Source organism: Centropristis striata, chromosome 5 (genome assembly GCF_030273125.1).
Source record: "Centropristis striata isolate RG_2023a ecotype Rhode Island chromosome 5, C.striata_1.0, whole genome shotgun sequence".
NCBI lineage: Eukaryota > Metazoa > Chordata > Actinopteri > Perciformes > Serranidae > Centropristis > Centropristis striata.
In genome coordinates, this window is record NC_081521.1 from 10,441,881 (window position 1) to 10,464,837 (window position 22,957).

The 22,957-nt window shown below is 36.9% G+C and overlaps 1 protein-coding gene across 1 annotated transcript in view; it reads right to left on the reverse strand.

Annotated features, from left to right (window-relative positions):
* The window catches only part of lamb2 (laminin, beta 2 (laminin S)), a 98,042-nt gene extending 84,931 nt beyond the window's left edge, over positions 1-13,111 (reverse strand). Inside the window, exons 1-2 of the mRNA XM_059333798.1 lie at positions 13,060-13,111; positions 12,164-12,226 (exon numbers count right to left, since the gene is read on the reverse strand). Coding sequence (XP_059189781.1) covers positions 12,164-12,194 — 31 coding nt within the window. The 5' untranslated portion in view covers positions 12,195-12,226; positions 13,060-13,111. The remainder of the gene's footprint in view (positions 1-12,163; positions 12,227-13,059) is intronic.
* Positions 13,112-22,957: the final 9,846 nt, after the last annotated feature.

A 22,957-nucleotide genomic window follows, 5' to 3' on the forward strand; every position in this document is an offset into this window, starting at 1 on the left:
CGAACACTGGAGATGTGATTAAACCTTGGATTTGATTTTTGTGAAAAAAGTATCCTAGTGTCCCTCTTTAGTTGCACTTGCAATAATAATAATAATAATAATAATAATAATAATAATTCCTTTATTTATATAGCACCTTTAAAAACAGTGTTCACTAAAAAATGTATCTTGCTGCGGTGGTCAACTCCCCAGATCCCTCCAGTCGACATGTGGATATCACAGATTTCTGCTCTTTTTCCTCTGGAGAAGTCAACTCATGACTTTAATCACAAATCAGACAAGTTCAGGAGGATCTGGGAACCATTGATTCCTTTTTACAGAAGCTAGACCTCTTCATCCGTCTCTGGAAGATGATGAAGATGTCTGCCCTTTCATTTATTTTATCTATGTTCTCTTCATTTACCTGTCTCCTGTCGTCTTTTTATTTACTTACTTATTTTATGTAAAAATAGAAATATATAGCCGAACGCTCTGTTAGTTTGGGGTGGGACTTCTTCTGTTTTGTTTTGTGCTTTGTTTTCTGAATTGTTTTTGTTTGTGTTTAAAAAATTGAAAAACAGAGCAAGCATGAATAAAACTCATGCAAATATTTGAAACCAACAATGAAGAAGAAGAAAAAATACCACACAAGAAATGCAAGTCTGTAAAAATGTGTTTTGGGAAGTGACTTAAAAGAATTCAGTGATTCAGCGAGCCTTAGGTCCTCAGGCAGGTCGCTCCAGAGTCGAGGGGCCCTGATGGCAAACACCCTATCACCTTTAGTTTAGAGCCGGGACTCTGGAACAGCCAGAAGTACCTAACGAGGACCTAAGGCTGCCGGCCGGCTAATAAGGTGTCAATATCTCTGAAATGTAACTTGGAGCCAGCCCCTGACGTGCTTTTGAAAGTCATCAGTAAAATTTAAAATCAATTCTAAAACCAACAGGGAGCCAATGAGGAGAAGCAAAAATGGGAGTAATGTGCTGTCGTCTGTTAAAACCAGTAAGAAGCCGAGCTGCTGCATTTTGAACCAGTAGGAGGCGAGAGAGAGATTTTTGGTTCATGCCGGAAAGAAGTGAGTTGCAGTAATCTAATCTGGAGAATATGATCATATGTATTACTTTTTCCAAATCGGAGCAGGAAATTATTTTTTTGATCCTGGATGGTAATGGTTTTGAATTGAAGGAAACAGGACTGAACTATTTTATTGGTATGTTTTTCGAAGTTCAGGTTTGAGTCTGAACATTTTGTAAGTATGTCATAGGTGTAGATTGGGGGGTGCCGTGGCTTTGAAATCACAATGTTGGGCTCAGTGGTCGATGACTGTTAGCCATTGGCAATGGACAATGGCATCATCCATTGGCCCAACCCTAGTGTTCAGGGAAAATGCATGCTTATAAGTTACAGTTTTGGGTTTCTATTCACAGACCACATTGAAAATTTGGAAATCACTATTTCTAGGAAACAATAAAAAACAGTCCTTCAGTCCTTAGCTCAGCTCAGCTCAGAGCTATCCCTAAATTCTTCTCAGGGTGGAACATGGAAGCCAATGTCCCTGTTAAAAACAATGTTGCAATAGTGCATCCACAGCACACAAAAGTGCATTAGTACTAAGATGATTATGAAGATCGTATCTTTAAAATTCTCCACTGCTACTGGCAGCAAAGTTCCTGCCATGCTGCACATGGCCAGCAGATGTTGGGTGCAGCCTGTCGGTCAACCAGCTTGTCCATCAGTTACTGAGCCGAAGAGAGTGAGTTGCTGCGGTGTGGTTAGTGATTATGGTGTTGTGTGTTTGCCCTGGCGCTCAGCAGCTGCTCAGGGGAACACGCAGCACTGAGCAGAGTGCAGATGTGTTCACTGTAGGTGCTAATCAGAGCCTCTGATGAAGAAAATCTGGCTCCACTTAGAGGGAAAGTGCAGATAAAACTATAGTATGAGTCATTAGTTGCAGCAAGCATTTAGCATTTGGTTGGTCAGCATTATGACAATCTGGCTAATGTGTGTGTATGCTCAATTACAAATACTTTCCAGTCTAATGACTACGTGCCTGTGTTTTCTCTAACTGTATGTGCAGCTGATTGCATTGTGCTCTTCAGTATACATGCTCGTATGTCCAGCAGTAGAATGTAATAACATAATCACTTCCAGGGAAGACAGACACAACACAACCTCTGTGTGGCCAAAGGCAAAGGCCACATACTCTCAGTATAATTTAGAATACACAGGGGAGTAGTGCGTGGGGTGAAGTCATTTTTCAACCTTAAATCTGAACTGATGATGACCCTATGTTTCCCCTGAGAGAGGAGCCAGATGGAAGAGAGTCTATAGAGGCCTGGATTAGATGGCTTCAATTTATGTAGACATTTCGTCCACCAAAAAATATAAACAATGAATGAAAAAAATAGTCGACTTTTTAAACCTTTACTCCCAGTAAACAATGAGGATAAAGAAACGGAATGTAGACAAAATGTAGAAGTGATTTAAACCTGCATTCTTTCTAATGGCCTGCAGGGGGCGACTCCCCAGGTTGCAAAAAGTCTATGAGAAAATGAGCCACTTCTCGCTTTATTTATTACCTCAGTAAAAATTTTTGTTTTTGGTCTCAAATGCTTGTTTCAAATTTTCTTCAATTGAGCATGATGTTAATTTTGTAAATTATGGTCCCATGGTCGCCTAAAAATAAGCCTTTTGTTTTAAACCTGTTTTTGCCATCCATTAGTAGCATCGCAGTTCATCAACGTAAGCATGACTTGCAGATGCACCTCCTTAAATGAGCTAGCTAGTGCTGCATTTGCTGATTAGTAAGCAGGTTCTCAGTCACATCCACCCCTCGCTCCTCCCCAGCTCCACCCTCTTGTCTAAATATGGTCACTCCTGGTTCCAGCCAAGATGGCGAAGGCCAAAATGCCAAACTTAAGGCTTCAAAACGGAAGTCAACAAACCAATGTGTAACTTCACTGTGGCTACATCCACTTATTTTATACAGGCTGTGTTCCCGGTCATGCTGCAAGCTAACCAAGCTAGTTGCTAGCCATCTAGCTAACTAGCTATAGATTTCTTAAATCTCTGCAATAGAGGTGGCGAGTACAAAGTTATTATGACTCACTAGTCAGAATGGGCTCTATTATGAGAATAATTTTCAACTTCAATAATTTTACCTTTTAGTTTAGTTTGAAATATGAATGAAACCAAGTACTCTATCCCCACTTAGCGTAACTGTATCCCAACTTGGTCACCATTCGGCTAAGATTCTGTCAAAATTTCACATTAACTACTAATATAAATGATCATGTTATGCTTCCAATTAATTAAATGGTGTGAAACTAAAGTCTAACTTCTTATCTTTCGAACTGTATATTGTCTTAACCGTGTACGTTAGCCTCGGGTTTACCAGAGTCGACTAAATACGCTAACGCTGGTGAAATAGCCGTGAGCTAACTGTATCATAACTCAGACACTATTCGGCTAAGATTCTGTCAAAATTTCACATTAACTACTAATATAAATAATCATGTTATGCTTCCAATTAATTTGATAGCATGAAACTGAAGTCTAATTTCTTACCGTATATTGTTTTAATCATGTACGTTAGCCTCGGGTTTACCAGAGTCGGCTAAAGGACGCTAACGCTGGTGAATTAGCCATGCGCTAACTGTATCCCAAATCGGACACTTGGATCTCCTCGCTGTAAAACAATAAAACAATAAAACAAAGGAGGCTGCTGAGTTTTCAGGGGAATTTGGATGTTTCTGGGTAAGTTAAATAAATATCACAGTTATCAACCATCGTTATCAACACACCAGGACCGTACTTATGTCCTTCACAATAAAATACAGCACAGTAAAAATAAAGATGTCCTTTTAAGATCGTTGCCTGAGTGTCGTCCAAGCGTTCTTACTGCTTTCTCTCATCAGTTACTTTTGTTTTAGACATGAAAATCTCCATGTACATGAAAGAATGAATGAATTAAATATGTATAAATCAATTCTACCTACACTGCTGGTGGTGATGTTATTCAAAATGACCGTGAAAACACCAGAAAGTGCGGCATTGTAGATGTGTCCGATTTGGGATACAGTCTCTAAAGCCCTGATCAAACCACAAAAACAGTGAATGTAGTGTCCCCCTACATGCCAGACCTATCCAAACACGTGAAACACAGGTCTAGGCTTTTTCTTTCTTTTCAGGTAAATGTTATACTATGGTTAATAACAACATGCAGGGTCTTTGGGGATTTGTGTCAATATCATTCAGGTACAGGTGGCATGAGACAACTGGCCTGTGTTTACAAGGTTTTATTAGACCCTTGTGTGTATATATTTGTACCTGTGTGTGTGTGTGTGTGTGCGTGTGTGTGTGTAATTACAGGGTTCCAAGATAAAACCACGACACATTGTGTTTAGAGATTAAGGAATCTTTCATGACAACAAAATCAGAATCAGAAATAGCCCAAGAAAATAACGATCAAACAAATTGCCTCCTTCCCTACTTCCTTCCTTCCTTTCATCCTTTTTCTCTGTCTACCTTCCTCATTTCCTGCTTTGCATCCTCCTTTCCTTCCTTTCATATTCCTCCATCCATGCTGACATGCTGCAGTATCGCACTGTAATTGCTGCTATTAGATAATTAGAGGTGTGGAAGTGTTTGAGAGTGCTTTTTAACAAGCTGCACAACAAACCCTGTTATTAGATCCGGCCTGTGCCCTGTAGCAATAAAAGAGCCAGAGGTAAAGAGGGTAGACATGACGAGATGGCATTTTTCTCGGGAAGATGATAAGACAGTCTTTTAAACAGGAAGAAACTCATATAATGATGATAATGTCAGTTTTTAGTATCAGTGGTCTGCAGTACTCAAATTCAGCTGAGCTCAGATGGAACCTCAATCAAACAGATTCTCAAAAAAGTACCAGGTATTATACCAAGGGCTGGGCGATATGGACCAAAAGTCATATCACGATATATTTAGGCTGAATATCGATATACAATATATATCCTGATATTTTTATTGCAAAGAGCAAATGTTCAGTCAAAGCCAAATATGACATGTCACATGTAGTTTTATTGAAACCGTTTACAAAGTCTAACTGCAGTAACTACATTTTTTGGTTGAAATTGAGTTATAACTAAAAATGAACTCCTTGATGTCTGTTTTATCTTGTGACAAAGTTTAAGATTTCAATTTTGTCTTAATTCAGAGAAATGCTGATGTAAAAATTGCAGCAACTACAAAATCCAACTCAAAACCAAATATAAAATATAAATATAAAAGCTGAAAGAAGACAACAACATTGTAGTTACTGCACTCTGTTTATCATTACTATTAGAACCCTTTACAGCAAAACCAGAGTGCACTAACTACATTTTTGGGGTCAAAGGTCAAATAAATTATCATGATTTTTTTTAGCATAAATATTACATCATCAAAACATGTAGAAATAAGTGTCATATTACTTATCTACCTATAACCCATTTGGCTGGCCAGTTAAAACACATTAAAACTTTTTTAAAAAGTTTTTTTTTTTTTAAACTTTAAAACTTTAAAGCAGTTTTTCTCAGTTTTACCCTTTGCTAGTTACTGCAGTTAGACTTTGTAGGGCAGAATAGATTTCTTAGATCTTCTAGTTTCATATAATACCAGTATTTCCAGTATACTCCTAAAATATCGAGACTTGGCGGTCATGAATCCATATAATACTGTCACGCAAAATATTGCGATACTATGCTGTATTGATTTTTTCCCCCACCTCTACTAAATCAGTGGTTCTCAACCTTTTTGAGTCGCGACCCCCAATTTAACATGTATGTTGTCCGTGACCCCCGCTCACTGAACACAATCTCACATGCACAGTTAAGATCACCCAAAAAAGAAACAAAATGACCAAACAAGACACAAATTGACCACAAAATGATAAAAAAGACACAAAATGATCAAAAAAAGACACAAAATGACCAAAAAAGACACAAATTGACTACAAAATGATCAAGAAAAGACACAAAATGACCTAAAAAGACACAAAATGACCAAAAAAGACACACAATGAGCAAAAAAAGAAACAAAATGCTCAAAAAAAGACACAAAATTACCTAAAAAGACACAAAATGACCAAAAAAAGACATTAAGTGACCAAAAAGACTGAAACACATTAACACACGCTGACTTCCAAAATGATTTGGCGATCCCCAGGAATCATCTCGCGACCCCAATTGGGGTCCCGACCCCAAGGTTGAGAATAGCTGTACTAAATGACCTCAGTCTATGATGTCAAACAGTTCAAAAGAAGGAAAAGTTTCTCTCCGATTGGTAGACCAACATGCCTGTTGCACAGGGCAGATACTCAGATTCACCACTGTACCAGCAACCCTATTGTTTTTAATCACACCATCTCCATTTCCTATTCCTCCTCCATGCCCCTTCATCCTCCTCCTCCTCCTCCTCCTCCTCCTCCTCCTCTATCTCCACCTCCTCTTTTCATCCAGAAAAGCTGCTGCCAACCGGACAGGGAAACCTAACTCACCGTCCTTTGAAAGAAACAAACCTGTTCCCTCTCCTCTCCCCACCCCTTCCCCCTGTGCCTAAAGTCTTTCTCTCCCTCTTTTCTCTTTGTCCCCGATCCTTTCACCCCTCCTCCTCCTCCAGTTTTTCAGCCTCTCTCTCTCTCTCTCTCTCTCTCTCTCTCTCTCTCTGTCTCTAGTGCTGGTGGTTAGTAGGCTTTACTGCTCCATTGTTCTGCTATCCGCACATTTCCGGAGGCTGTCGCTTACAAAGGCTTCGGGAACACACTCTCTCACTCCCACTGCCTAATGCCAGCCCTCACCTGCCCACACACACACACACACACACACACACACACACATCTGAGGAGAATGTCAGTTGTTTAACAAATCCCCATTCCTACACACAAACCTCTAAGAAAGATGAATTACAGAGGATTTGCCCCGATCCTCTTTCATGTGAAGTTTTCTTTCCTCGCTTCCTTCAAAGTTCCATCCATCCTCCCTGCCTCCCTTCCTCCCTCCCTTCCTTCCTGAAATTATGAAAAGTTGCTCTTCCCGCAGTTAAACTTTAATCACCTCGCTAAATAACACTCAAAAGCAATTATTGAGAAAAATAAAGCCATATTATTAAGCTACTTTTTAAAAAGCTACCCAAAAAGCACAGTGGCCCCTTTGCCTGATTTTTGCGCAACAAAATTAAATTTGCTCAAGAAAAGTTCTGCAAATGCACATGTGCATGCTCAGACAAACACACACACACACACACACACACACACACACACACACACACACACACAAGCAGTGTCCTACAGGTCCCCCTTCCACCCCCACCCCCTACAGGAGAAGAATAGAAATAGAAAGTGAAAAGAAAAAGAGAAGAGAGGAGGCACTGCTGGTCCTTTTGTTCCTGTTGATCAGCCTGAGTCCTTTCACTCTCCGCTTCTCTCTGTCACACACACACACACACACACACACACACACACACACATGCATAACATTCATACACACATACCAATTAACCCCGTCTCTGCCCTGGGGGTTTGGACATGACCCCTGACCTCGGAGCTTGTCCTGAGAGGCGACAGGGGTCTTAATGGACAGCTCCCTATCTCTATAATGACAGTGTGTGAGCTTTATAGACACACTGGTTCACCTTTCCGCTCTGAAACACATCTTGTCTCCCACCTCCTCCTCTGATTGTCCTCTAATACTCTCTCAGCTGATCCTATCTTTTACTTATTTCCTCTTCAGACACTTCATTCCTTCTGCACCAATAAGAGGTTCTCTCTTTGACCCTTTTTCCTTTTGAATGAGTATCTTTACATCTCTGCTACACTGTAAATAGCTCTTGTAGAAACTGAATGGGCTTCAGACTTAAGTGCTGAGGTACAGAATGGTTTCTGGAATGAGATAAAGCCAGACACACTGATGAGGAGCTTCTTCTAAAGCCGCCAACAACGATCAACGTGGGGCCAAAAACATAATGATCAATCTTATAAAAAAGGGTCCAACGGAACACTGAACAAGATATTTTTAAGCGACCAAAATGTTGCAGGACAACTTTGCTGAAGTGAAAACACACTGTGAAGAGTTAAAGCTTTAAGATGAAAACACACTGTGTACTATGGTTGTAACCTGTTAATCATGAGCCCCTTTCAGACTGCGTTTCTGCAAAATTCCCACTTTATTGCAAAATTATAGTGATTCCACACGGCGTTATATTGGCATCCATTCACATTGCAGGAATGAAGGCATCACGGGTAGAAGTGGGAGGAGTAGCACAGTACAGTATGCATGTGCTGCTGCAATATGTGCACACTGAAAAAAGAAAATAGTTGAACCAACTTAATTGAATTGTTTCATTTGGTAACACCTAGATGAATTAAGTTCTTTCAAATTAATTTAATAAGTTAGATTAACACAACTGATTTTAAATTAATTTGAAATAACTTAATTCATTTAGGTGTTACCAAATGAAACAATTCAATTAAGTTGGTTCTTTTTTCAGTGTACAGTAAGCAATAGAGGTCGACTGATATATCGGGCCGATATTCACGTTTTTTACTTGTATTGGCATCGGCCGATATGTGCGTGCGTTCACCGATCAGTTAGCCCATTTCACTGAGCCAACAGCAGACAAGGCTCGGTGCAACATCTGCCATTCTCTGGTGAGCTGCTGCTGATACCGGAAAAAAGAAAAACACATCAAATATGTGGATCATCTGAGGCGCCACCACCTCCAGGCCTAGAACAACATACACGTTGTTTGCTATCCAACTGGTAATATGTTTTGATTGTTTCGTTAATAAAGGTTTCTTTTTGTTGTTTAAAATGAGACTTGTGTAATATTTGTTATCATTGTGTCATTTTTATCATGTAAATGGAGGGAGAAAAGGCAATATCGGCTTCAAAATTGGCCCCAAAAATTTGGCAGCACATATTGGGGATCGGTTAAGACTGATGTCAAAATAATCTGTATCGGCATTAAAAAACCAGGTCACTAGTAAGCAACGCCAGTTTAATTACAACAAGCCGCTGACACTTTGTGTATAGGAAGTAACAGCAGTGTCAGTGAATTCAAACCAATAATGGTGGAGGAACTGCCTGACGTGCTGTTTCTCGCTTTAGAGATTCTACAGACTCAAGAAAGGTTGTTCTTTATTTTGCTGAACATGATTCGATTACTGTTGGACTCAAGTAAGAGGTGTGTTTCTCCCCGGCTCTGCCAGTTCACATTGATCCTTCCCTCGAACAATCTCACCAATTTAACGCCTCTGTTACTACCAGTGGTGGAAGAAGTATTCAGATCTCTTACTTCAGTAAAAGTACTAATGCCACACTGTGAAATTACTCCACTACAAGTAAAAGTTGTGCATTAGAAACTCACTGTAATAAAAGTACAAAAGTTTGAGCATCAAAATGTACTTAAAGTATGGCTGGGCGATATATCAATATAAAAGATATATCGATTTATTTTTAAATGTGATATGGAATTAGACCATATGGCATATATCGTTTCATATATAGTTCCAATTTGCACTGTGATCCTGTCTCCAGGCAAGCTGCGGCTTTTATTTAAGATATTTTTTATTTAAATGTGCACTTTATGGAACTTTGATTTTTTTTTTAAAAAGGTACTCCTGTTGTTATACATTATTTGCTTTCACTTAAATAAATGATTTCAATAAAAGTTCTTGTGACATGTCATAATTGGCCTTGACTTTGACTGAACATTTGCTCTCACTTTGCAATAAAAATATCAGGATATATATTCTATATTGACACTCAGCCTAAATATATTGGGATATGACTTTTGGTCCATATCGCCCAGCCCTAACTTAAAGTATCAAAATTAAAAGTACTCGTTATGCAGAATGAACACACTCAGATTGTTTTTTATATATTCTAAATTTATCATTACATTATCATTATTGATGTAAGCAGCGTTTTACTGCTGTCAATGTAGGGGTCATTCTAACTAAGTATGTTACACTTTTATGTGGTTTAATTTATTAACTTGTGTAATCACTTTAAATTGATCATGTTTTTTATGTTTTCATGCCGGGATCACTTGATCTCCCCATCACGCCTCTGGTGCAGGCAACTGCAGGCGAAACGTTGCAGAGGAGTAAATATGGCGACCTAAAACAGCAGTCATAAAAACAAAACAAAAAGGCTTAAAAGACATTGCCTGCAAGGGTTAAAATAAATTAAAAGAAGAAGGGATAATTTTAAAGGCACTTAGGGATTACTAGCACTAGTACTAGTACTAGCACTTGCCAGAGGAAAACTTTAATTGAAGGCAAGAGAAAAGAGGTGGGTTTTTAAGTGAGACTTAAAAACATTTAGGGCAGTTCCAGAGTCTGGGGGCTGCTACTGAAAAGGCCCTGTCACCTCTTGTTTTTAATCTGGACATGCCGTGGTTGCTGTGGGTCTCAAAAACTGACCTGAGACTGTAAAGAGCAGCAGTTGGATCAGTGATAATGCCTGGGGGGACACCCTGGGTGCTAACATCAGCCACTAATAGACTTTAACTGGAGCAATGAGTCCATTGTCTTCAGCTACAGGGAACAAAGCATGGGGAAGCATTTTATTGAGGGTCGTTTACTCTGATAAATCTTTAGCTAACTGATTGTATGGAGCACAGCCTACTTGTCTTGGAGTGGTGCAGCTGTCAGATACAAATACTGATAACTGAAAAAAAACTTTTTAGTGTCATATTATGGCTTTAAATGAAATAAAACAACTGATCTAGCAAAAAGGTAGCTTCACCTGATACTGTGTGGTATCTGTTCATCTCATAGCTTTCCTTTATTTCTGTCAACCAACCACCCACACACACACACACACACACACACACACACACACACACGCACACACGCAAACAGGCATAAACACATACATATACAAGCAGCAGTGGACACGCACACATCCAGAAGGCTCTTAAACAGTGCTGGAGGTAGGTGTGGAGTGGGTGTCTCTATTTGCGGATTCAGCTGGGCTGTTTTAGGAGGACCATAAACAGGGCGACACCACCCACAGAGAGAGGCCGACAGACAGACAGACAGACAGACAGACAGACAGAGGGAGAGAGACGGGGGCGACCCCAGAGACCAGGAGGGCACCAGGGGCCCTAAAAAAGAAACATCAGCTATCTTATCTCTATGCAGGAACCGACACAACCACCAGCTACTGTTTCTACCAGATCTGTTGCTTGTAGGGTTGTCAAAAGTATCGATACTCAAAAAAGTATCGATACTAAAATCTTGTATCCGGATACTCATTTTCAAAAGTATCGATAATAAGTTTACATAAATGTTGGTGACTGAAAAGTGTTATTTTCTCTCTTGAAGTCCCAGAATGAAGCAGAGGAAAGTCGAGCTGCAACCAAACAGCAACACACACAGCTGGAAATATTGTTATAATTGTTTATTGTATTTATTTATTTCTGCACTACCTCAGACCTGAAGCTTGTTATCATAGTTGCAGTTTTTTTTTGCACAATTGTTTTTTATTATAAATATTTAACCTGTGGTTCTGTTCATTTCTAACATGTTGCATTTTTCTTGTTAATAAAAATGTTTCTGTTAAATTTTGGGGTCTTTGTTTTTATCCTGGTGGTACCGAAAATGGTATCGAGTATCGAGTTGAAAATGTTAGTATGGTGACAACCCTAATTGCTTGTTTTTGTGTTTAACTGTTCTGAATGAGAAATGTTACTTTTTAGTCAGCTGTGGAATTCACTGTGATGAAAAGGAGACACATTTGAGGAATGTACTGGAATAAATGTAAAAAATAAAGATAAATTCATGAAATTGTAAGTGCAGTTTTGTATGGGGAAACAAAAGGTCATTTCACAGCCATTTCACTGCAAAATGTTACTCATAGTAGCTTCTCGTGCTTATTATTTGGAAAACAAGTGGACATTTCTGCCCGAGATAACACCTTTTTTCAAAGCGTTCTCACTTGAGCTGATCCCCTGCAAGTGAAAATAACCAAGTGATGTGAAGTCACGTGGATTCCCTACAGGAGTTCAACATCAATACATAAGCTCCATGTTTTCCAGAGACTAATCAAAGGAAGCCCAGTGACCTGGAGACAGTCAGTGAATCACTTCTGAGGGTTTGTTATGGAGCAGAAAACATGGAGTGACTTTAAAGGGGCTGGTGTACAGTCAGGGTACTCACCGCAGACAAGCATTAGCAGTGACGCCTGCATCTCTGAGCATCAAGCCTCCAGGCTGCAGCAACCTGTGGATCAGATCAGCTGTTACACACCAGTAACATGCACAACATACATTCACTTATAACACACACAGGCAGTCCGTGTGTGTCTTCACTGCAAAAAATATGTGTCTAAAAACAAGATAAAAACACTAGATCTGAGGGAAATTATCTTGCTGCATGGACAGAAAATTTCACTTGACAAGATTTCTTAAATTAAGATTGTTAAATCTAGAAATAAGCATGTTGTACGCTTCAAATAAGAAATGAACTCTTAAAACAAGATAAGTTAAAGCTGCATGCAGCGATGAACTGGCCCGAGCAGAGTGACCTGATGATTATTTGTTTCTTACCAAGATAAAAAAAAAAACTTTAGATTTAGAAGTGTATATATAAGTGTATATATTTATCTTGTTTTAAGAGTTAATTTCTTATTTTAAGCTTTCAACATGCTTATTTCTAGATTTAATAATCTTAATTTAAGAAATCTTGTCAAGTGAAATTATCTCTCCATGCAGCAAGATCATTTCCCTCAGATTTAATGTTTTTTATCTTGTTTTTAAACACCTTTTTTTTTTTTGCAGTGTTCACGATTTGGGTTAAGTTTGGCTTTGACTTAATCTAAGTAGATGTCTGCAATACTTGCTTCGTTAGTTTTCTACTTTTTCTGACTCCACCAACGTTTCCTCGATATACAAACATATACGGCTCACTGTTTCCCTCCGAGCTGTTTATAATAATAATAAAAACATCCCTGCTCTGATATGAGGCTCCTTACAGCAAAGTGTTTCAGCTGGGACTACGTTCCTCTATCTGGTTTTCTTTAAACCTCTCGAAGTGACTCGTATAGTCGCACTCACCGTCCTGGTTCAGATGTCCGCTGCGGTACTGGGTCTCTCTTGGTCCACTTGCTGCGGAGTTGCCGGACGGATGCGAGGCAGAGCGGCGTCGATGAGGACTCCTCAACTCCTGCGACTCTCCGCTGGAAACCCCGGAGTGGACTTCTGGAGCGGAGCGGACCGGAGCGGAGCGGAGCACGGTGAGGCCGGGGGAGGGCGAGGCAGGGGCGGTCCTAGATCAGTGTTACTGTGGGGGCCAAGCAGGGGCCAGTGTTTTTAATGAGAGGGCCAGTGGCGGTTCTACACAGGGGCCTACAGGGGCCACTGCCCCTGTGAAGAAGCCTTTGGCCCCTGCTGTGGCCCCTGTGTCAAATTAATAATAAAATGGTCAATTTATAACAATGAACAATGGAACAATTCTTACCTATTTTTTGTTCAAACAATATCTCATTGCACACAAAAGGAACCCAGAATGTGTACATTGTATAATAGTTTAACTCTATGGGGTCTTATAGGGCTATTTTGTCCATTTTTTAGTCTTTGTAAGTCATTTTGTGTCTTTTTTTGTTGTCATTTTGTGTCTTTTTTGGTCATTTTGTGTCTTTTTCAAGACATTCAAAGATTTTGAATGCTTAAATATCATCTTTGCCATTTTTTCATGCGCTAATGTGCCCCTCTGATTAAACACTGGCCCCTCCTTGGCCCCCACAGGAAAATTGGTCTAGAACCACCACTGGAGAGGGCCACATTAAAAAACGGCAGAGGTGATATTTAGGCATTCAAAATCTTTATTTTAGCTCATTTCAAAATCTCATTTAAGTATATTTGGAAGATACAAATACACTGATTGAAACAATGAGACTTACCAAGGTTATAATAGTTTTGGATTTTTCATTAGTTTTAGTTTTAATTTCATTGTGAATTTTTGTTTCAAATTCAGCTAGTTTTAGTTAGTTTTTAGAGTGAGTTTGCTAGTTTTAGTTTAGTTTTTTTTGTTGAAAATGCTTAGTTTTAGTTTAGTTTTTTATTAGTTTTAGTGTTAGTTTTAGTTTTTTGTAATGGACTATGTGTTGGGTACGAGATTCAAAGAGGTCATAATACATTTTGCCTTTATTTCCTTAGGTTTATCCATTTCAGCCCCAATAAGGTTATTAACTCTTACCGTTCCGGGTGTTTTGAATTTTGGTTTGAGTGTAGACATCCCAGTCTCAGTCAACATATTTACTATGTGTTCCTGCATGTTCAAATAGAAACACTAAATTATTTATGAAAAAAAGTTGACAAAGACTAAAACTAAGGACATTTTCACTATAATTTTAGTTAGTTTTAGTTAGTTTTGTAACCACACAAAGTTTTAGTTTTAGTTAGCTAACGTTTTTTTAAAAACTCTCGTTTTTCTATTTTTATTTCAGTTCACAAAAATGTTTTTTCAATTCTAGTTTTCGTTATTTATTTTATTTTTGCACGACAATCTCATTTCTCATTTTTGTGCACAATTACTTTTTCTTTATTTTGAAAGTGCAGTCCAGTGAGAATGATCTTCTTATATATACACAAGCTTTTATTGCACAATTAAACTATTATACAATGTACACATTCTTGGTTCCTTCTGTGCACAATGAGATATTGTTTGAACAAAAAATAGGTAAGAATTGTTCCGTCGTTGATTGTTATAAATTGATCATTTAAATATTAATTTGACACAGGGGCTACAGCAGGGGCCAAGGGCTTCTTCATAGGGGCGAAAAAATAAAAAGGGCACATTCTGCACAACATGGGGCCCCAGCACAAGGTTAAAATAGTTTTGGATTTTTCATTAGTTTTAGTTTTAATTTTGTTGTGAACTTTTGTTTTCAAATTCAGCTAGTTATAGTTAGTTTTTAGAGTGAGTTTGCTAGTTTTAGTTTAGTTTTTATTTTCTGAAAATGTTTAGTTTTAGTGTTAGTTTTTTAATAGTTTTAGTGTTAGTTTTAGTTTTTTGTAATGGGCTATGTGTTGGGTACGAGATTCAAGGAGGTCATAATAAATTTTGCCTTTATTTTCCTTTGGTTTATCCATCTCAGCCCCAATAAGGTTATTAACACTCTAACTAGCAGGAAAATACACTCAGTGGCAGAGAAATAGAAACACTTGATTTTGTATAACAGAGTTGACAAAGACGAAAACGAAGGACTTTTCACTATAATTTTAGTTTGTTTTGTAACCACACAATAGAGTTCTAGTTAGTTATCTTTTTTTTTTTAAAACTCTCGTTTTTATTTTCATTTCAGTTAACGAAAATGTTTTTTCAGTTCTAGTTTTCGCTAGTTTTCATTCACTATAATAACCTGGCCCCACCAGCACGCAAAAAGCTATGATGCATCATGTATGATGAAATATTAGCATCAAGTTAAAAGGAGATCCAGATCAAAGTAATTAATCATATGATACAATTAAAACCATCAAACCAAACCATCTAGGGGGGTCCGAGGGCATGTTTTTGGGATATATATCGTATATCGATATTCAGCCTAAATATATCGGGATATGACTTTTGGTCCATATTGCCCAGCCCTACACTGGACTGCTGTTGTCTGATTCCATTCTATATTTTTGTCAAACCAGTAGTCCCATGTGCCCAAACAGTAAATATCATATGTACTATGCCACATATAGTAGTAAAAGTATCTGAAACTCCAGGGAGACACATAGAAAACATTTCATCAAACAATAACAAAACAATAATTGCAATCAGTGAAATAACATTAAAATCTGTAGTTTCTAATGAAAGAAAAAACAGTATTCCATGGAAATATTAATCTTTTATACTGTAATGCAGTAGTTCTCAACCTTTTTGAGTCGCGACCCCCAATTTAACATGCATGCTGTCCGCGACCCCCGCTCACTGAACAGAATCTCACACGCACAGTTCAGATCACCCAAAAAAGAAACAAAATGACCAAAAAAAAGGAAACAAAATGACCAAAAATGACACAAATTGACCACAAAATGATCAAAAAAGACACAAAATGACCAAAAAAGACACAAAATGACCAGAAAAGACACAAAATGACCAAAAAAAGACACAAAATGACCCAAAAAAGAAACAAAATTACCAAAAAAGAAACAAAATTACCAAAAAAAGAAAGAAAATGACCAAAAAAAACGAAACAAAATGACCCCAAAAGACACAAATTGACCACAAAATGATCAAAAAAAGACACAAAAAAGACACAAAATGACCAAAAAAGACACAAAATGACAAAAAAACACACACAAAATGACCAAAAAGACATTAAGTGACCAAAAAGACATTAAGTGACCAAAAAGACTAAAACACATGAACACTTTAACACAGTGGAGACAGAGCTGACTTCCAAAATGATTTGGTGACCCCCAGAAATTATCTCGCGACCCCAATTGGGGTCGGGACCCCAAGGTTGAGAATAGCTGCTGTAATGGGCTGTTACTTTTACTGCCAATGGGCATCTCAAAGTATTATGATATCAAATATTATGACTGAAGATTGGTGCAATTTTAGCCATTAGAGTACAAAGAGGTCAAAAGACAAAAAATGTTGCAGATTGTGGTTAATACTCTGGAGTCCATGAAAGCACCAGCACATTACTTCTTCATGACGTCACGATATAAAACTGAAGCAACGTGGAGGCGTCAGCTTCCCTCTAAAGGGTCGGCTTAAACTACAATCTTGTTTTTGATTGATGGTGACAATAAATTGAAGATATTTAATATATTTAGTTTAAAACATTAAAAAAATAGATGTTATCCTCATTTTACCTTTTTATATGTTATATTTGCAACCTATTTCAACATTTAGAAACTTTCTAAGTCAACTGATCTGCACTTTATTCCTATGATAAAACTAATTTGCACATGTATTCCAGGCACTTAATGCCTGTGAAGTGATCTTACATATTTGACTTGTTTAAAAAAATAATAATAATTATATATACATTTTAAAATCTGATTTTATATTGTTGTTTTTTGTTTGTTTGTTTGTTTGTTTTGGGCTCAAAATGTTGAATGAAGATGTAAGTCAAAGTGAAAAAATAAGTATCAGGTCATAAAGGTGAGGTTATGCTGAAAAAATATATACCAATGCCACAGCATGGTAAACATTTTTAACCCTCTAGAGTCCATGAAAACATCTGTATATTACTTCTTCATGACGTGAAGACATAGAAATGAAGCAACATTGACTCTTGCCATCAGCTTCCCTCTAAAACTCCATGCCAGTTTTTGTTTTTTGATGATATTCGGCCAAGTAAAACTGGAGATGTTGTCAAATATATTTAGTATAAAATATTGAACTGGATATTATCCTCATTTTACCTCTTGCATGTTATATTTGCAACCTGTATTCATATTTGCAATATTTAAAATTCTGTGTTTTGAAACATCATTTTCAAGATCAGATTTTATGTTTCCTTAGTTTCTTTTGGATACAACTTTGATCGAGTAAGTAAAAGTTAAACATTAATTATCAGGACATATAGGTGACGTAATGCTCAAAAAACTGATACCAACATGGCATGGTGAAGATTTTTAACAGATTTTTTAACAGACATAATAGCAGAAGATTTTAGAGCATTAACCCTGTAAGACCCAGGGTTGCAGAATTACAACAATTTTGGTTATCCCCAAAAAAACTGTGTAACATATGCCCTACATTTTATTTAGAGCGTATTTTATAATTGTTGCGATATTACAACATTTCTGTAAAACTTACTAAAACATAACATTTTTGAAAACACTCAATTTTCACCCCCAAAGGCCTCCTACAACAACATCTGAATGGTTAAAAAACATTTTTTGTGTCTTTTTCTATATTTGGGTTTTACAGGGTAAAGTGGCAGAATGAAAAGTATTCAATAACCGACAAAATATCCCAAGACTCCAAAGTGTTAACACATGTTGTTTCATTTAAGTGACCAGAAACACATTTTTAGATGTTTGATGTACACTGTAACAAATTGCTGTAAGAAAACAGCCAAATTGTGACAGTAACATACTGTTTTTCATTAAAATTGTATTATATTGTAGAAAACAATGCATTCTGGGCAATATTTGTAGGTATATATATATATATATATATATATATATATATATATATATATATATATATATATATATATTATACTAAGTCTATTCTTGTACACATTTTTAATGCCTGTATTTTACTTAAATGGTAAATTGGTAAATTATGGTATATTAAAATTACTGAGGTTATTGTGAAGACAGTGCTTAATTCATAGTAATTGGCTTTCAGACAGTAATATGCTCTATTTACAAAAAATGACTGCATTGTATACTGCAACAATATAGCAACTAGTTTCAGCACTATACTGTGTTTTAGTCTACTGAAAAAATGAATGAAATGCAGGATTTTACTGTAATTCAGTATGTGGTTTTATCACAGTAACATACTGTAAAGTAGATAACAGTAGAGGAACTGTAAAATTAACAGTAGAATACTGGCAACCCTGCTGCCAGTGTTTTACTGTTAATTTACAAGACAATTGTTTACAGTGTAAGACAGTAGATTCCTCCACACCTTTCTCCTCCACAAACCCACTGCATGTTTTCCGCAGAGCCCCGTCTGTGTCCTGGAGCAGGAATGCGCGCTCCCTGCTGGACGGATTAGATTCCCTTTGATTGCACCCAATGTGCACCCCGTGGCCGCGCACACACCACAGACCCCATGGCTGCCGGCTCACACTCCAAACATCAGTCTCATCCAACAGGTGGCTGGGATCTCCTGCAGGACTTACAGCCACAGACACCTCCTCTAGATCAGTGCTTCTCAATCTTTTTGAGTCACGACCCCCAATTTAACATGCATGTTGTCTGTGACCCCCCCTCACTGAACACAATCTCACACGCACAGTTCAGATCACCCAAAAAAGAAACAAAATGACCAAAAAAGACACAAATTGGCCACAAAATGATCAAAAAAAGACACAAAATGACCTAAAAAGACACAAAATGACAAAAAAAGACACAAAATGACCAAAAAAGACACAAAATGACTAAAAAAAGAAACAAAAAAAGACAACCTTTTTGAGTCGCGACCCCCAATTTAACATGCATGTTGTCTGTGACCCTCACTCACTGAACACAATCTCACAGTTCAGATCCCACAAACTCAGTTGATACGAAGAATTTTGGACAAATGAAGCAGAGAACAACTAAAACATCTCTCTGTTTGTGTATTCATATATTTTTTTTATATTTTATTGTTATTTTTAATCATTTAAGTCCTTTGCTCTAAGTTTAAAGGTCCATTCTGACCTCCTGAGTGTGTAACAGTCAGCTTCAAGCCAGAGACTCCTTGGAAAGTAAGAACTTGATACTTTGGGATTTGTCAGAAAAGACACAAAATTACCCAAAAAAGAATCAAATTGACCACAAAATGACACAAAATTATTTAAAAAAAAAAGACACAAAATGACCAAAAAAGAATCAAATTGACCACAAAATGACACAAAATGATCAAAAAAAGACACAAAATGACCAAAAAAGAATCAAATTGACCACAAAGTGACACAAAATGATCAAAAATGACACAAAATGACCAAAAAAGTACATAAAATTAAGCAAGGACCACAAAAAGACACAAAATAGCCCAAAAAGAAACAAAATGACCAAAAAAAGACAATAAATGACCAAAAAGACTAAAACACATTAACACATGAACACTTTAGCACAGTGGAGACAGAGCTGACTTCCAAAATGATTTGGCGACCCCCAGAAATCATCTCAAGACCCCAATTGGGGTCGGGACCCCAAGGTTGAGAATAGCTGCTCTAGATTTCATGTGATCCAGTGAATTAATCTTATTCTTATTCTTTCTTTCTTCTTCTTCCCCCAGACATATACAATGGAAACTAACATATTTTAATTGCATTTATCACATCTCTTCGGGGTCACTCTCTCTCAGAGTTTGTATGATGTGTTCAGGTGCTGTGCTCTGCAGGACAAAGCCTGCTGTAAATCTCTGTCATATTACACATTCCCTGAGGCCAGAGGACAGCCTCTCTTTGTTAGAGCTCAGGATCCAGAGCCAGAAAACCAACTCCTTCAGACTGACGACAGCAGACATGGAGTGAATGAACTGCTGATACTTATACACACACTGCACAAAGGTGTGTCTAAAAACAACATAAAAACACTAAATCTGAGGGGAAAAGATGTGTAACTGTACTGTACATGTGATATGAACACAGGGCATATTCAAAAACTGTGTCTTTAAACAAGCTGTCAGGACTTCTGTGAGGTTGTGATGTCACAAACTATATTTCGGTAGAAAGTGCAGCTACAGTGCCGTTATTGTCATTACCAGGCTGCAATGATGGTGCAAAACAACATACACTGCAAAAAAGATGTGTCTAAAAACCAGATAAAAACAGTAAATCTGAGGGAAATGATCTTGCTGCATGGACAGATAATTTACCTTGACAAGATTTATCAAATTAAGATTATTAAATCTAGAAATAAGCATGTTGAATGCTTAAAATAATAAATTACCTCTTAAAACAAGATAAATTATGTAACACTTCTAAATCTAAAGTTTTTTTTTTATCTTGGTAAGAAACAAATAATTGTCAGGTCACTCTGTTGGGCCAGTTCATCGCTGCTTGCAGCTTTAATTGATCTTGTTTTAAGTGTTAACTTCTTATTTTAAGTAAGTGTTCAACATGCTTATTTCTAGATTTAAGATTATTTGAAGACTAGATTTAGTGTTTTTATCATGTTTTTAGACACACCTTTTTTTTTACAGTGTAGATCTTTGCTCAGTGTTTCTGCCAGGCAGCAACCTCTGGCCATTATTTTTACAGTCTATGGCTTAGATATGTAAGACCAACTATATTTCGGTAGAAAGTGCAGCTACAATGCTGTTATTGTCATTACCAGGCTGCAATGATGGTGCAAAAAAACATACACTGCAAAAAAGGTGTGTCTAAAAACCAGATAAAACAGTAAATCTGAGGGAAATGATCTTGCTGCATGGACAGATAATTTACCTTGACAAGATTTATTCAATTTAGATTGTTAAATCTAGAAATAAGCATGTTGTACACTTAACACATTGGAGTCTTGGGATATTTTGTCGGTTATTGAATACTTTTCATTCTGCCACTTTACCCTCTGAAATCTTCTGCTATTATTTCTGTTAAAAAAATCTGTTAAAAATTTTCACCCTGCCATGTTGGTATCAGTTTTTTTCAGCATTAAGTCACCTATATGTCCTGATAATTAATTTTTTATTTAATTTCATGCCTGTCTCTTTAAGACCCCTTCCTGCAAAAGCAGCGTCTGCTCTGATTGGTCAGTGTTTCTGGGTCTTACATATCTAAGCCATAGACTGTAAAAATAATGACCGGAGCAAAGATCTACACTGTAAAAAAAAAAGGTGTGTCTAAAAACATGATAAAAACACTAAATCTGGTCTTCAAATAATCTTAAATCTAGAAATAAGCATGTTGAACACTTAAAATAAGAAGTTAACTCTTAAAACAAGATACATTAATCTTGTCAAGGTAAATTATCTGTCCATGCAGCAAGATCATTTCCCTCAGATTTAGTGTTTTTTAGTGTTTTTATCTTGTTTTTAGACACACCTTTTTTTCAGTGTGTGTTTTTTTGCACCATCATTGCAGCCTGGTAATGACAATAACGGCACTGTAGCTGCACTTTCTACCTAAATATAGTTTGTGACATCACAACATCCTCTGAAGTCCACCGGCGCATTACTTCCTCATGATGTCATGGCGTAAAAATCAAAAGTGCCCTTTAAAGTTCTGGCTTGAAACTCCATGCCAGTTTTTCTTTGATGATGATTGGCCAAGTAAAACCGGAGATAAGGTCAATTATATTTAGTATTAAAATATAGAACAAGATGTTATTCTCATTTTACCTTTTAGATGTTATATTTGTAATCAACATTTAAAATTCTTCATTGAGCATGATTGGGATTTTTGAAAGTAAAAACACGATCATTTAAAAAAAAAAGTTTTTTAACAGGTTTAAAATGTTGATCGAGTAAGTCAAAGTTAAAAAAATAAATAAAATTATCAAGTCATATAGGTGAGGTTGTGCTGGAAAAAAAATGATACCAACATGGCATGGTTTTTTAAGTAGCAGAATGAAAAATATTCAAAAACGGACATAATAGCCCAAGACTCAAAGGGTTAAAGACACAGTTTTTAAATATGGTCTGTGTTCATTTCTCTGTAGATTGAGCAATTTGACACTATCACTGTATTTAAATATCACATAGACCTGCTTTTTAATTAAAAACACTGGGGATTTTCACTTTTGGTGCAACAGAAATCTCCTCTTTTTTTTGACAAGGTAAGATATGACTTTATTTATCCCGCAGTGGGGAAATTTAGTCGTCACAGCAGCTCAAGACACAGACACTTAGATATAGAAGACAGAATAAAGAATATAAAAAATAAGACATATACTTATATACACATTATATACATATATTTCTGCTATGTGGCATTCATTATTATTAATATATATTTTTGTGTTTGTTTGTTTCCTGAGAGCATTTTTACAGATACTGCACATTAAAGAAAATATATTTAAGTGTTTTTTTGTTTTTTTTCAAACTTTTTTTTATTGGGTTTTGCAGATGAGCACAACCGTATTAAAACATACAAAGAGTAAATTAGTCATTTTTTCTTATAGAAAAAACAAACAAACAACAAAAAACAAAAGTGATCATGGAAGTATTGCCGCGGTGCAACAGAAATCTTAAAACAAATGGTAAAGTAACCATTGAATCCATTGTAAATTTAAAAATGTTCAGTAGAGACGATCTTTACTTTTATTTTTAAAATTTTGCATTGAAATGAATGGGACGGCCGACAAAAAATGAGCGAAAAAGAACAATAATTGGAGATTTTTA